The sequence below is a fragment of the Apus apus genome, chromosome 3, assembly GCF_020740795.1.
Source record: "Apus apus isolate bApuApu2 chromosome 3, bApuApu2.pri.cur, whole genome shotgun sequence".
Classification (NCBI taxonomy): Eukaryota; Metazoa; Chordata; class Aves; order Apodiformes; family Apodidae; genus Apus; species Apus apus.
The window spans coordinates 38,440,585-38,457,486 of record NC_067284.1 but is presented as its reverse complement, the minus strand read 5'-3'; the positions used below and the strand labels follow the sequence as shown (position 1 = coordinate 38,457,486).

Genomic DNA, 16,902 nt, shown 5'->3' with positions numbered 1-16,902 from the left:
TAAAAAGGAGAAAAATGCAGCCATTTCATTGAATAACAGTATTGTGCTCTTTGCTCATGAATAGAAAACTAAATTGGAGTAGACATAATCACTGGAGTACTGTTCAGTAATGCCTTGTAATGGGATAGGGGTCACTACATGGCTGACCTCAGTGGATTTGATGGATGCAAGGTATTTTTGAAAAGGTGCCATGTACTCAAGAAGACCCTAGTATCAGCCTTATCTGTTGGAAGAATGCTGCCAAAGCTCATATTTTAAAGAGGAAGGAAATGCTTGAAAATGAGGGGTAAAAGCATATGTCTTTGAAAGATTTTTGCAAAAGAACGGGCTATATCTATGTTTTCAAAACAGATTTTAGCCGGATGCATACTTTGCATTTTGTTGTGCATGAGTTCAAAGTTAGTTGAAGATAGAATCACCTCCCTTTTGTGTTTATAGCTGCACCTGGAAGATGCATTTACCCACCACATGATTCTGTTGACCCCACAGAGATTTTTATCAGAGACAACATACTGTGTCACGCACAGTCCTCAGTGTCTCACTGGCTCAGCACAGGGGCTGTGAGCGTCTGCAGACGTGACCTAGTCTACCACAGACTGAAGCTTCTTGCCCGCTTAACTTCTGGCCTCTGAAGATGTTTCTAAGCCAGAGAGCCACAGCATAGATACTGTGACTTGACAATTTTCACACATCCATTGACGTGGTTTGATACGGTGTGTAACAAACAAAAGCTGCTCCATGTGTAAGTTGTAATGAGGCATAACCAGATGTGTTCAAGTGGTTCCAAAACCAAGTCACATTGCTACTCACCTTGAAGAAGTAGAATTTTCTTAAATTATTAAAAATGTTCCCCTTTCACCTATCCTTTGATTTCCTATGCAGCCTTAGAACTAAAGTGCAGATTTTTTTTCCAAAAGGAAAATTCCCTGCTTGTAATTTTCTCCACCCACAGCAGGAAGTTAATTCATTGGAAAAACTTCCAGCCTGCTTCTTGACTTTGTGGAGATAGATATATATGCACACACACACACACAAAATCTTACTCTGAGCCATTTGGTTTGCTTTGATGGTTATGTAAACAGCAAAATAAAAAAGTAGTGTATTTCTTATATGCAGATTATTTTTCCCCTGTAGTTTACATATATATATATATTATGTATTATAATATATATCATAATAATATATTATTGCATGTTGTAGTGTTTGCTAATATATTAAAGTATACATTGCTATGTACATATTATCTGTGGATGTATATAATCTGAGTCTTGTTAATTATTTAACTTTTTTTTAGTCCTCTTAAGCTGATTGTACTAAGTTTATACAGAATCACGTTAATTCTCACTCATGTTTAAGCAGCAGCACTGACAACAATGCTGTATTGAACTGTACATGCAGTGATGCTAACAAATCCTTCCCACCACAGGTGACCTAAGATTAGGACAGCTCTGTTTATTAGCTGAGAAGGGAAGTTTGCACAGTAGAACTCACTGAAGTGCTATCCTGAACCATCGATCCTGTCCTAGCTAAGCAGGTAGGTGCTAAAAAGGACAGTTGGGTAGGGAAGCAGTAATGGCTCAGATCTTCCCCACAACAGACAGCAACGTTCTTTCAAACAAAAGGCCGAGTAGCACAGCCTCAGAAACTCAGCTTTTCATTGCTACCTGGTGTTTTCAGCACAGCAAATGAAAAACTAGAGCTAACTGAACAGTTGGAAGCAAGAACTGTTTTCCAGGAAAAACCTGCCTTGAAAAGTGCTTTGTATGCATGTTGAAGTCGGGGAGGCAGCTGTGTCATTTTGCACTTTGATTCTAATTGTGATAGCTTGTATCTTCCAGTTCTTGGGTTGGGGCAGTGGCAGAGAACAGACTGTTTAAGACTATATAATTAGACTTATGGGAAGCAGTTTAAAAATAGAAAAATAGCAGATAGACTCTCTGTGTAGCAGTAGTGAGATTATTGTGCCAGTGTGTTTTGCAAATACTCCAAGAGTTGTTTATGTTCTTGGCTTTTTTGAGCATTGCTTCTGATACCAACATCCCACCCTGACCACCAGGAATAAATATGATTGCAAGCACATGGCTGAGACATTTCTACCATAGCAGAGGCACTTCTAGTTTAGCACAGATGTCAGAAATTAGTTAAATCCCTTTTCCAAATCTCAGTAAGTCACAAGGCATCTTTCACAGGTTTGGTAGATGATTTCCCATGTGCACAGAATGGTGCACACTGTACACCTTGGCCTGCACCTCAGTGTAACTCTTGCAGCTAGACAGCATCCTAACATCTTCCAGGTGTTCTCAGGACACAAGGTGTTCCCTCCTTGCATTATTTTCCTTCTGCACTTGCACTCAGTATAACTTTCACAAATTGATCTTTTTGCACAGATTTCTCCCTGTCTCTAAAGATGAAGTACATCCAAGGAGGGCACATGTGCTGCTGTGCAAAAGGTGATTGTTCCCTTGGTGCTGTGGCAGAAGGGTGATGACATGGCCTGAGAAAGTGTCAGGCTGCAATCTCTTTTGCATCTCCAGCTCTGAAGTTCCCATGCATCCTGTATGTCATCCTGGCTGACTGTATTGAGGGCTGACAAAATGCTCATTCTGTGCATGCTGTTGCTATACATCTTTTGCAGGAATCAGGAGTGTGCAGGTCTCCTCCCTTTGCTAGAAACACCAAGCACCAGCGATGCCTCAGGAGCTCGTTGGAGGCTGAACAGATGTTCCAGGGAAAAGGAACCGATTCCACTGGCAGAATATGGACCCTGTGGTGTTTCTGAGGCACAAGAGCCCTATGCATGCTGGAACAAACAGAACAATGAAAACATTTCATGCAGTTAGATTCACCACATCTGTGGGGAATTATTCCATAATCTCAGAAGATATTTACAGACTTTGTTAAGCTTATAACCTACAAACTGTGGGCTGAAAAGAAGTCCTGCTCAGGATACTTACTGCAACTCACATATCAGCCCCTAGGGCATTTGCAATGAGTATTCCAGTGAGTTTGCAAAGGACAGCAGGTTAATGTCCACCCCAAACCAGAGCAAGCCAGTGGAGACATTTTCTCTGAGACCTAAAAAGCATGTGCAAAAGGTTAGGATTAGCAGCACCTGAGCCATCTCCTTCCTGTAACTTCTCCAAAGAGCAGCTGCACTATAGAAAAATGTCAGCCTGCCTCTAAGTTTTGTCTCCAGCCTCCTTGACACAAGTACATGCCAGCTCCTTCTCTCACCCCATCCATGGTGTCTTTCACCACAGCCAAGTCCTAAGGACCAAGCATGGATCCCCCACCCATATCCTTTCTAATAACCAAGACTGTTCCTCTTCTAATGCTGAATTGCCCCTAGGCCCTGGTACTGCTCATTGTCCCATATCAAATCAATCCTGCTGATTGCACCACGCTAACCTACACTAAGAGCCCCCTGAAAAATCTTGTGCTTGCTCTCACCTAACTCTGCTCATGGGGATGCTAAGCCAAGGGCCAAGAGTCAGCCTCATTCCACTGCTGACTCTGTGTGCTCAGAAAAGCTAATTTTATCCAGGACTCAGCTATAAATGAACGTCTTGAGAATGGTGAGGACAGGATGCTGATTTTGGAAAGAAGGTGAGTGTGGGGTAGGCACTCACACTGAAAGGGATGTGTCTGTGCAAAAGGGGTGTATTGGAAACCTATAGGTGCTGAGCTGTCCTTACCTACAAGGTGTAAACACCAAGTGGGTGCACCATCTGACAAGGGGAGGCCAGATGAATCACTGGCAGATACAAATGCTTAAAACTTTTTCAGTGCTGAAGTTACAGCAAGTTCACATTAATGCCTTATCTTCAAATATACACGATGTCAAATGATAATTGTATGTTTCCTATGAAAATGAAATACTATTCAAGCTACAACTTAAACTGCATTTCAGTAAGTGACCTGGTTTTGAAGCTGTTTCAGCTTTGGTATGTGTGTAAACCATTTGGCACCATCAAGTGGTAGAACGGTGTACTGCTTATCCAGAGCAGTGTCGAAAGTAAAGGGTCTATTGTATAGTTGTATAAAAGAAGCCTAAAAAATCTTTAAATACATTTTACAGAGGTTATTTGAAAAAAGTTTCTGAGTTTTACTCAGGAGAATTCCCGGATTTAAATCTAACGTGATTTAAATCTAACAGCAAATCTAACGTGAACCAGTCATTGTTTTATCACTAATCAATATTGGCATTTTTCAGTCTCAAGTACAGATATTGAGTTTATTTGCAGGCAATCAACATGGAAATACTGTTCATTTTAGGATAAAAGCTGGTATAGACTTCTTTGTTATTCACCTTTCTTTGTGATGCCTTAATTTTTTTTATTATTTTTTTTTCTATAAAATGGTAACAAAACCACTAACCTGCACTGCTACTAGACTTGCTTAACTTTTCCTTGCTAGGCTTGAATGGGGCCAGCCACAGGTAAAGGCAGTCTGCCAAAGTGACAACTGTAGGCAGGCAAGATGAGTAGAAACTAAATACAGAATTTAAAGCAGCACAATTAATTTGGGTCTAAAAGAATAACAACAACAAAGTCCTTTGCTAGACCAAACTCAATTCTGTGATCTAAAGAGATTTTAAATTATGCAGTAATCATGCATCATTTTAATTAGTACCAGCCTTAGCACAGATAACACTTAATATATTCCTAGCTTGATTAAAGAAATAATTGACCTACCTGTGGGGTAAAATTATCTATAATTATCCTGGTTGGTTGTTATATAAATGTTTGTTATTTTGTCACTGTGTGCTTATCAAATAAGGATAAAGAAGATCTTTTTGTTCTACAAAAAAACCTCAAGCAACAAACTTTTCTCCCATTAAAATAACCCTTTTGTTACTTAAAAAATATTCTAATGAGAGGCAGACTTTAGAAAATGAGATCACACAAGTGAAGGGATAAAAGAAACAGGCAGTTGAGTTCATCTCTGAGAAGGAAATTGAGATAATTTGTATCAGGCAGGAATTAAACAGGCAGCAAACCAGCCTGAGTAACAGTGAACAGAAAATCCTTATGTTACAGTCAAAGGTATCTTTCCTGCTATCAGTTAATAACTCAAAGCATTTGTTTGGGTCGACTCCTCAAGATTATCTGAGGAGAAATATGTGATGCAGAAAACATTTCTCCGTTTTGCTGTGGATACAGGAGACAGAGAATTCAACTTATCAGAAAAGAAAATTATTACAGTTACAGTTTAAGTTATTTAATGTTCAGTCACATGAGCACAATGTTTTATAAAAAGATGAAGACTTAATTCTCTACTGTTTGTTTGAATATGCTGAGATAGAGAAGGTCCTACGATTCCAGCAGTAGGCTTAAGTACACAAAAAATCCTCTTTCAGTTTGTCCCAGGGTTACATGCTAGAAACGCAAATACAATTGCAGAAAAATATGTAGTACTTAATCAGTTGGCACTCCTTAATGACTAATCAAGACCAAAATACTTAACAATGCTTCTGTTAAACTATCACAGCAGGAAGACAGACACCTTCAAAAGAACACTGGGGACAGCGGCACGGGTGATTCACTGAGTTTTATAAAGCCTCCAGCAATTATTTTGTGTAATTCCCCTGCATAGACCACAGCCACTCATCTCAGAGGGTGACTGATAGCAGCAGTCTGCTGTCATCTTCCCAAAGGCAGCACTTAAGGAGAAGAGGAGGGTTTGTTGCAAGCTTTTTTGTCTGCAGGGAAGACAATCTGGGGAACGGCAGCAGAGAGCTCTGCAGGCAGGTGTCCCAGCTCCACCTAAATGCCAATCCAGCTCCGAAACAGGGGCCATGTATCCCTGCAATAACGCAGCACTGAATCCCAGCTGATGCACTTTGCCCTCAGCTCAGTTTTCTGTCTGGGGCTCTGTGAAGAGCTGGTTTGTTTCCTTCTGAGCTGGCACACAGGCAAACTGCGCTGAAACGCAAACTGCTTCTCATGCCTGCCTCTGAAAGCTTTTGTAGGCATCTTCTGAGTTATGGAGTGTTTCATTTCAGGCCTTTGAGGGGAATCTGCTTTATAGATCACACATCTTTCAGTCTGATCCTCATCTCGACTATCCCTGCATTTAGAATTTGCAACACCAAAGGAGCATGCAGGGATGTCGCTTTATCACAGGGATAAAGCCTTGGCTTAACAAGTGGACGCTGCCTTATGAAAAACTCAAAAGTACCATGTTTTACAGGTAAGCTGCCAGCAAAGAAAAATTTGAAGACTCATATTGATGTTAATTTGGATCCTTGTAGGTGTACTATTATCAAGTTAAAGCAGCGTGCAGAACAACAAACAGCCATAGAGCAGCCACTTTCTAAAAAGAGAAGAGGGGTTCTGGAACTGTGAATGGTTATGCCTGACATGGAAGGGGAGCTCTTTCCAAAAATAGTGATAGCACAAGAGCAGATCATGTGGGGTATCAGGTGATTTGGTTTATGGTAGTTGGGATTTTGAGGATTTTGATTCTATTTTCAGGCATCAGTTGTGTTCGTAGGGAGATTGAAGTCACTCTAAGTGGGGACCCAGTTCTCTGAATGCACTTTGCTTACCGTGATGGATTGCTGACAGCTCATCCTTATTCATTGAATATTATCACACTCTCTGGACTTTTCAGCAGAAAGGCACAAATGAAAAAAATACTATTTTTCTCCTCAGTGGTGCGTTCTTTTGGGTCAGGCTTGAAAACATCAAACAGGGAGAGGCCTTCCAATTTGCTTTTGTATTTAGCAAATCAATATACAGGCAAACTTGATGAAGATGTGCTTTGATAACTTAGGTTTTACAATACATTGAGATTTTTGTTTGGGTTTTTTAAAGATGAAGCAATAATGAAATATTATTCTGATGTTTGCTGATTCTATAATTGTTTCTCCAGAGGCGTCCTTTCAACTGTGAACCCTTTGTAAGGAAATCTTTTTTTTTTTTCTATTTTTTAGAAGAAACAATCTCAAGTGTTTTGAATGAGTTGGAAACATCTTACAAAATATAATCTTCCAGTGAAGTGTGATTCATATCTTTGCACCATGAAGCTAAATGAATGCATAGGGAAGACATATACCAGAGTTTTCATATAATAATTTTCTTCCTTCAGGTTACAATAATTTGTTAAGGAGTTACATTTTTGTTTTGGTGATCTGGGTAGTAAATAGGCAGAAATGTTGTCAGCTTGGTTAGGTCACTCCCAGTCAGGTGGCAGAATGTACTTCCACTTCAACCTGGAGATGGAAGGTTTAAGCCCCAGTAAGGGGCATTACATCCAGCTATACAGCAATAATTAAATGTGGTAGGCCTTCCATCAGTATCAAAATCACTTCAAAGAAAGAACTTATTTAAGAGGATGAATGTAAATACTTCTCAGCAATAGCTTGTGTACCAGTTTTCCAGTGCATACATATGTAGATGAATGCTTTCTAATCCAACAGAGTCCTAACTGCTCCAGGCAAGATATCCACTTCTTAGCTACATATGAAAAATAAATGGTATCCTTGCTTTTAGGATAGCATCTTACCTTTTGAATATAAAGAAAACATTCTAAGAAGACACTAGTAACTGCATCAGTTATGTAGAGTTAATATTAGATTGCATTGGATCTGTCATTATTATTTTACCTGTATCAGAGATTGGTTTTGACCCATTAAAATTTTAATCATCATAACTAAGGTTCATATATCATCATATATAGTTTCACCAAGTTGCCTTTCTTAATGAAGCATCATTTTGCAGTGTTTTCAAAACCGAAAGTTTATGGTACAGCAGGACTGGCACATAACTATATAAATGGACAGAGAGGTAGACTGAAAACTGGCTGAACTGCTGGGCTCAAAGACCAGAAGCACAAAGCCTAGCTGTAGGCCAGTTACTGATGGTGCACTGGACTGCATGACGTTGAGCACTGCCAGGAGGTCAAGGCAGGTGGTCCTTCCCCTCTAAGCAACGCCAGTGAGGCCACACCTGGAGTGCTGGGTCCAGTTCTGGGAAAACATGGACATAGTGGAGGAAGCCCAGCAATGGGCCGTAAAGATGTTGGAGGGATGGTTGTTTGAGGAAAGGTTGAGAAGGCTGGGATTGTTCAGTGTGGAGGCTCAGGAGGGATCTTGTCAGTGGGTATAAATACCTGATGCTTGCAGTTCCACTGGGGCAGCCTCTGGGCTTTGTGTGGTGCAGTGGGACACAGGCAGAAATGTCTGTAAAAATGGAAAACCTGGACAAAATGTCAACAAAGAGCATGTGCACAGAAACAACAGAGAGGAGGTCCAAAAGGATTCCAAAACCAGACCACATGAACCAGAAGAACAAGCTGAGGGGCCTGTGAATCAGAAAATACACTTTTAAGTTTCACAGAAGTGGTTGATGGGGGGACCTGCCCCTGCCAATGGTTGTGGAGGAATTTACAGCTACCTATTACAGGGTGTAGGCTGGGGTGCTGTTGTGTTTTCTCATCTTCAGGTCAATGTCTTTTTACAAAGATTCTGTCTGCATGCATCAACTCAATTGTCTAGTGCTTAATTTCTGGTGTTTGTAGTAGCAATATGTCAGTAGACATGTCTATGCCACCACTTCCTATGCTCTTGTGGAGATGAGAAGCTCCTCAGGATACTTCCACTTTTTGAAGCTGCTAAAAGGTTAATTGCTGGTCTGAAGAAAAGCCTAGTGGCAACTTGAGTTTCAAACAAGGACCCTTAAAGCTTACACAAAGTGTCAAAAATGTCCTTTAAAAGAAAGGAGGTAATTGTAGCAGAGGTGGATGCACATTTCAGGCAGACTTAGTGAATATGCAACATTTCTCCAAACACAACATAGTGTTAAGTACATCCTAACAGTGACTCATCTACATATGTTTAGCTCACATCTGGCTGCATAGAGCAGGATTCAGTTGTCTGGAAACAGACTCTGCCCTGTGACTTCAGGTGTCTCAATGAGTCTCACCTGGCCTGGATTTGCTGCTCTAGAGTAGTGCTGACCTGACATCAGGGCTGTGGTGCATCTCTCTGCTCTATTGAGACATTTCAGGCCCACCAGGAACTCCCAAGAGATGCTGGGTGTTTGTCTGTAGGTAACTGAATGCTGTCTGTACACAATAAATAATGTGCTTAAATGTCTAGTAGTATTTTAGATATCCTAAGGTACCCTGCCTGTCCCAAGATGCCACTTTACACATCTCCCACAGATCCTGTGTCATACATGCTCATGTGGATATCTTGGGTCTTCTAAGATATCCAAAATTGTTCTACATGTCTAGGCATTTTAATTATCTTTCTACATTTAGACATCTCAGATTAGTCATGTACCATCTGGTGCTGAAAGCTACCATGAGGGATTCAACTCTGAGCTCCTGCAGCTGCAGTACATCTGAACCACTCTAGAGCTCTGTGTCAGGATGGCATGAACCCACACCTACAAATGCTGGGTTTCTTTTGTACTTTGACATGAGACATGACCCCTTATTTTGACAAATGGAGTATTTAATCTCACAAGTTATAATTATATGAATGAATGTTGCATTGCTTATTGCAGTATACATATCTTTCAGAAAGTCCTAAATGCATCATGACAACAGAATTTCCCTGTAGGAAATGAAGTCTCAATGCTGCTGCAGTGACATGGCAACACTTCATAGGAAGGAAAGATTAGTTTAAAATAGACTGATTTCAGTCCATCACACTGTGATTATCCACAAATACCAGGATGTGTGTAGGCAGTTTGCCAGGCATTCAGGCACTAAGGCACCATGTCCAGGCAGCCTGCCCAGGATTGCTTCCAGCGATGTGGAGGATGATGGGCATCAGGTTTAGAGCCCTTCCTCACACTTCCAGGATTCTTCTTAGGAGCATGCTGATTTGGGAGGTGTCTTATCACACCCTTCAGGAAATTACTGCGATTTGTCTCTCTATCTTGTCCAACCTCTGTGAGTCCCCAGGATTTAGTAATTTTCTCAATTTCAGATCTGTCACCTATAGCTGTCAGCAACACACAATGATTTAGTAGCCCTTCTCCTGATGGTTTTTGCTCTCATACATTCATATTTGCTCTCCATTCATATCAATACAAACATTTTTAATACAATTTTTCACAGCCCTAGAAGTTTCCTGAGCTTCTGTTTTCTAAGGAATTTTAGGCACTTTGGTACCTGCTGGCAACAAATTACAGCTTTCATAAATCCTAGGTTTTCTTCCCAAAAGTCTGCCAAGCTGCTGGTGTTGCTCTTTGGCATTTCAGCAATATAGTATGATAAACTTCCCACTTGCCATTTCACTTCCTGATAAAATTCTAAATGCTCTCTGTGAGTTACCATAATACAGTGTCCTAATATTGTCACTGACTGTCACATACTTATCAAAGACTACCACACTGGCAAATCAGAACTTTATTAGTTATAATAGAGATGTCAGTTGGCATCAAATAAAGATGTCGATCCAGGTTCTCTATGCAGCATTTACAGTTGGGAACAGCTGCTAAATTTCTCCTGAGATTAGGAACTCAATGATCAATGCCAGATAGCTGATATGAAATTCTTTTCCACAGATCCCTGTTATTAAAAAGTCAGGATGTTTGAAGGAAAACCGAGCTGTGGAAGAATCAGGCAGTCATTTTTAATTCATATTAATAAAAATAACAATTTTCTGTGCATGATTCTATCACAGAGCATGTCCTGTGCAATGGTAAGCATTGAGCCATAATTTCAAAAAACACAAAAGGTTTGTGCCTTCATTCTTACATTCTGTTAGATACAGCTGGTGAAAAAACATTTCATGGTGGGGAAAAAAAGAAACAATTCAAATATTTTCTCCTCAGAACATTAAGATAATTTGGAAAGTAGTTTTAGAACTATTAGAACAATCAGTAAAATCTGCTGAAAAAAAAAAATAAATGTAAGATTTCAAAATCAGATTATATCTCTAAAAAGCAACTTCTTCAGGTCTTTTTATTGGTTAGAATTGCTGTCTTCTGCAGCAGGCCTGGCATGATATCCAGTTTCAGGTTCTACAACTCACATAAAAGTAAAATAAGTATATTTAGAATGCATTCCATATGATTTTGCTTGTACCTAGTACATACCATGCATCCTCACAGCCTGTCAGAAAACACGTTGTTTTTTAGTCCTTAGACCTTTTCATTGGGTTTTTGTTTGTTTGTTTGTTTTTTTCTCCTGGGTGAACAGTTGGACTTAGTGATCTTAGAGGTCTTTTCCAACTCTGATGATTCTGTCATTCTGTGATTCTGAGTCGCAGGAAGAAACGATTGTGCTTTGATCCCAACCTCCTGCACCACTCACTGCTTCACCAAGGAGTGTAATGTGTGGTGTCAGATGAGTCTGGGGAAAGGGGAGGAAATATGTTTCCTTAAATGTTTGTCTAGTTATCCTCATGAGAGGGTTTTTTTTTTTTTTCCTCAATACTCGAATCAGAAGTTAAAATTTAATGTTAATTGGCAATACATTCGATTAACTGAAAGTCACTGAGTTGAGACTGTTTTGCCTGTGACACCAACCCATCCCTGAAACGAACATAAAAATTTGATCAGTGATTAGTATTAAGAGCCTGCTTCGTGCAGCCTTTCAATTTAACCATGGTGAAGTTACTTGGTTTCCCTGAGCTGCGTTTTCCCATTAACAAAATCAACTCCTCTTTCAAAACAGGCATTCTAGATGTATTTCCTCTTCTCCATTTTTGCTCCCCAAAATGGAAAATGGTTTGGCTTTATATTTTTACCTGCCATTATTGAACATAAAGAGAGGACCTGTACTCACCTATTCGAAGTACCAGTAATACCTAATTAATATCTCATCTTTTGAAGATTTATCAGCTATGTAGAAAACTAGAACTCCATTGGAAATAAAAACGTATAAACAATGGCACAGCCTAAGGATATACCAAGAGTTGCAAACAGAATTTTATGATAACTGAGTAGGTAGCAGCTGCAGAACCAAATATTTCTATTACTAGATTAAGTAATGCTATTTTTCTTTTAATTTGACGTGTTTTTAAAGACAATTTATTTTAGTGCCTTTAAACATTCGCAACAAGCAAATATTGCAAGAAATTGAAAGTATGGGATAAATGATAACTGGTTTTCATTGGCTAAGTTACTTACTCTCTTCTAGTTCTGAATTTTATCTTCAATTTATTTTTTTTTTTATTGATAGAGTAACTAAAGTGTGTTTAAGGCATCTATACTTAACAATTTAAGATTACATTAATAACTTAGGCACATCCTGATTAGTGATATTTCTTTTGGGGTTCTTCTGTAACAATTAGAGTATTGTGCCTGCTGTTTTTCTTACAAAATGCATGTATGTGTATGCTGCAGTTTATTCTACTAAACAAGCATTTATTTTTTCAGTACTACAGAATCATCATGGTTGGTAAGGACTTCTGAAATCACAGAGTCCAACCACCAGTACAAAAAAAACCCAAACCAAACAAGCAAAGAGAACCACATACACTCCATCAAAAAAACCCACAAAACGCCCCACAACCTCGACCACTAGCACATGCCCTGAAGTGATACATCTACATGTTTCTTGAATAGATCCAAGGATGGTGACTCCACCACCTCCCTGGACAGGCTGTTCCAGTGCCTGACCACTCTTTCAGTACAGAAATTCTTCCTAATACCTGATCTGAACCTCCCCTGCCACAACTTCAGGCCATTTCCTCTGGTTCTGTCATTATTTACTTGGGAAAAGAGGCCAACACCTACCTCCCTATAACCTCCTTTCAGGTGGTTGTAGAGGGCAAGGAGGTCTCTCCTCAGCCTTCTCTTCTCCAAACTAAACAACCCCGGTTCCCTAAACAACCCCAGTTCCCTCAATTCAGCGTGAAGAACCAACAATTTCCACTGGCATTTCACGATTTGCACTTACGTGAATTATTCAGGACAGTTTTTCCTCATTATTTTTTATGGAAATGTAGTTAAGAATTTAGGAAACTCAACATCATGCAGAGTCCTGTCTTCATCTGCATGTAGTGACTCTCAACAAGCACAGAGAGATCCTCTGAAGTCTGGCACTAGATTGAATGCTGTCATTTTTGTGTTGGAGAACAAAAACCCATCAGTGTAATACCATAAACATAATAAATTCATTGGTGCTTTTTAACTGTTGCACTGTGAAAATGGTGTAACCTGAAGCATACAGTAACACGTTTCAAAACTTGAATAATTTGGCTTTTGTTTTATTCCTTCTTACCCCTTAAAAAAACAAACAAAACCCAGCTGTCTTTAATTTCAGCATGGTGGAAGAGACTGTGACCTTTCTGAGGCAACAACTAAGCTGCTACAATTTGATTGAGACCTTCCGAGACAGAAAACGAAGCCTGAATTATGTCAATGTCTTCAGACAGAAAAGTGGATCAAAATCTCTCACAAGGCAAATTCAGTGAGAAATCTCAACAAATCAAGTGATGCATGTAGAACAATACAAAAATGGGTCCTGCTGTTCTGTAGGCAGAAAATCAATCTGTTATTTTACAACTGATTTACATAATTTCAATAGGATATTAATTTTCTAATAGTATTTACCTTTAAAATGCTGATTGCCTCTATGTTACTGAAGAGCATTACCTCATAAATTACTGTTTTTATTTTTCCTGTGTAACATGCCATGAGATGAACACATTACAACAGGTTTGTTTCCCTGAAGATACTTATGGATCTCTTAAATGTAGAACTAGTTTTGTTGTTTGCCAGTACTTGTTAGGTAAAACACTGTTTGGATTTTCTTTACAGAAGAGTACATTTCTGGTGTGGAAAAGTAAGTAATACATGTAAATGTAAAGAATAAAGCAAACACAGCATCTAAGAATCTGGCAAAGTTTTCTGTTGTTCAGTGATTTGAACAGCATATGCCTCTGTAAGAATTGTAAATTATGCTTCTACATAAACATGGTTGTTAATATTGTTGTAGCCTGGTAAGTAAATTGGGTGCTCAGTGTTCATTATGCTTCACAGAAACTGCTCTAGGCTGTTTTAAAAACTTCTGCCTATATTTGCAGAAAAGTAATTTTCCGATTATACTGGTAGTTTCACACATTGAGAGAAATTTCTCAGCTGTTTCATGCATTTGTGGCTGGGCTTGGATTTGGGGCTTTTTCACGTAGAAGTTGCTACCTTTTCTGAGCTCAGATCTTGTCATGGTAGGATGTCTCTTTATTTGAAATAATATGAGTACAGGCATTCATTCTTCTGACAACCTCCGTTCTGCTTTTGTAAGTGATAAATTCCAGCCTAAGGAGATGTCAAATCACAGTGAAGAGAGGCTTGCCTAGAAAAAATGATGATAATTCATGTTTTACAGTAATTAATACTCAAAACCATCAGCATGCACATATTAAAACAAAACTTCTTTAGATATATACAAATTAAAGCTGCCTTGGCATTAATTTTCTAATTTGTTAGAAAAGCAAAGTTGATGGATAATTAAACACTTTGCTATGTTCTACAATACTTTAAAGAAAATAACTTTTTTCCACCTGTAAATGTTCTTTTATCTTTAATCTCACTGCATAATCATTTTATTTTGGATTTGTTTTTCTTCAACTCACAAACAATTGTCCCATACTTCCTTCATCTGTCTTCACTCTCTTGCTTTAATATTACAGGCGTTGGGAAGCTACGTGTCCTCAGTGTGTCCTGGAAAGCATTCAGTAGTATCATAGACACAAATTAGATATGCTGTGTGATCAACAAATACACAGATAATCAGCCATGGTAAATGCAGCACTGCTAAAATGAGTCATCTGGACCCTTCTGCAGGTGAAGTCAGCATGGACAGATAATGAAGTGTGGAAGTTACATTGGCATGAGCAAAACTTAGAGTAAAACTGTACTGCACTATGAATTACATATTGTCACCCCGGCTTCTAGTGAATAGGATACAGGATGTTAATAGAAAAGAATAGTTCGGTTCAGGCACCTGACTTATCTTCACACCACTGCCCACGTACACTTGTTTGCCTGCTTCTGCCAGCACCCTGGGGCTCCCAGGGGCTCCCTGCTGGGAAGGGACAACTCTCCACTCCCAGCTCTCCATGTGACAACTTACCATTGGGACACCTCTACACTGGGACAGCCCTCCACAGGGACCGCATCTGCCAATCTGTGGAGAGTTGTCCTTGGTGAGGGCTGTCCTGCTGTAGCGTTGTCCTGGCATAGAGATGTCCTGGCAGCAACTTACCTGGTGGAGAGTTGTCCCAGCAATGAAATGTCTTGTGGAGCATTGGCAGTGGAGAGTTGTCCTAGACCCACTCCCTGGGGACAAACCCTGGGTGCCTTCCCTTGGCGGAGGACTTCCATGGCCTGAGGCAGGCGCAGGGGAGATGGTGAAGAATAACCATGTGGCTGAGGAACCCGGCCAGGGACAGATTTGGAGCTGAGGTGTTGGTCCAGGTGAGTGGGGCAGAGGCACCACTGGACTGCAGGAGAGGGTCCCCAACACATGGTTTGCCCCTGGGACACTGAGGTCTCTGTGGGGAGATAGCACCTCCTGCCTTTGCTACTTTTGACCCTTGAGCTGGAAGTTTTGCCTGTACTCTTGCCTCTGCACCAGTATCTTGGAATTTCCTATTGAAAGAAGCAGGAGACCGCACAGTCAGTCAGCGGGCTGGGGAAGGGCACTGAGCAGAATTCCCCTGCCTCACACCTCCCTGGCAGGCACGGTGCCCTTATTTGCAACCACAGCAGATGCGACCTTACCCAGCGGAGTTTCCAGGCACGCAAGGCTCAGCCCGTCCCCAGGAGGCCGCATGGAGAGGCCCGTCTCCCCAAGGGGGAGCAAGCAGCAGCTCCCTGCCCCCCGAAGGACTCTTCCTCGCGGTCATCTCCCCACCCCGGGCTCATTGCCCCAGGGGTCCCGCTCACCCCCGCCTGCGGCCAGGGAGGCCGCAGGTGAGCGGCACCGCCCCTACCTGCGCCTGGCCGGCAGGGGGCGCCGCCCGCCCCGCCCGCAGCCCGCGGGGGCGGGCAGCCGCGGCGGCAGATGAGCCCAGCCCGGCCCGGCCCCGCACAGCCCGGCCCAGCCCAGCCCGGCGCCGGCATCTCAGCGCCTGCAGAGCCGCGGGGCTGCGCGGGGCGGCGGACGGCAGAGCCCCGCCGCCATGGAGCCGCAGGCACAGGGTGAGTCTCGCCGCGACGGAGCCCTACGGCTCAGGGTCCCGTCGCTTCTGCCGCCGGGGGCTGCCGCTCCGCCCTCCCCGCCCCGGGTAAGCGCCGAGCCCGAGAGGGGCTGTTCCCCGCGGCGGGGAGAGCCCGGGGTACGGCGGCCCGGGGTACCGCCCGCCTCGCCGGCCGGAGGAGCGCGGTTTGGGTGCCCGTGAGGGGCTGCCCGGCACCCCATGGGCTCGGGCTCCGCCGGGGAGCGCGGCGTGTCCCGGGCCGGGGCAGCCCTGCCCGGCTGTGCCCTGTCCTCGCCCTGCGCCCATCCCCACTGGGCTCCCTTCGGCTTTTCTTATTTCACTGCAAGGTTGGGGTGGAGACCTCCGTCCTTCCCTTCTGCCGGCTTTAAGCGTTTCGCGATCAAGTAGCTGGGTTACACCTTCGCGTTAAATTAATCTCGGTGAAGGTTCGGGGTTCTGGTGGGTTGCTTGGAGTAGTTTTGTGGGGGGATGTCCTGCCTGCCCGGCAGAGGCAGAGCGCCCCAGGTCGCTAACCGGTCCGACTCAGCCCCTTCCCCCGGGGGGCGCGGCAGGACCGTGCCAGCCCCTTCCCGAGCCGCAGCCCTGCTCCGGGAAGGCAGCGGGTACCGGAGGGGCGGCTCCAGTAGCAGGGACCAACCAGTACGGCTCGGTCGGGACGTCCTGCAGAGCTCTCCGCCGAGATCGGCTTAAAATTGGATGTACCGAAGCATTTGTGTAGTTTTGCAAACACGGTTTTCGTTAGTTTGAAGTTAACTTTTTTTTTTATTGCA

At 42.2% G+C, this 16,902-nt stretch overlaps 1 protein-coding gene across 5 annotated transcripts in view; it reads left to right on the top strand.

Annotated features, from left to right (window-relative positions):
- The window catches only part of LOC127383404 (tumor protein D53 homolog), a 145,007-nt gene that overhangs the window by 72,584 nt on the left and 55,521 nt on the right, over positions 1–16,902 (top strand). The window contains exon 1 of one of the 5 annotated variants that reach the window (XM_051616300.1): positions 16,046–16,112. The exons of the other annotated variants lie outside the window; for them this stretch is intronic. Within the exon in view, the coding sequence (XP_051472260.1) occupies positions 16,094–16,112 (19 nt within the window). The 5' untranslated portion in view covers positions 16,046–16,093. Of the gene's footprint in view, positions 1–16,045; positions 16,113–16,902 lie in introns of those variants that run through there. 5 annotated transcript variants of the gene reach the window in all.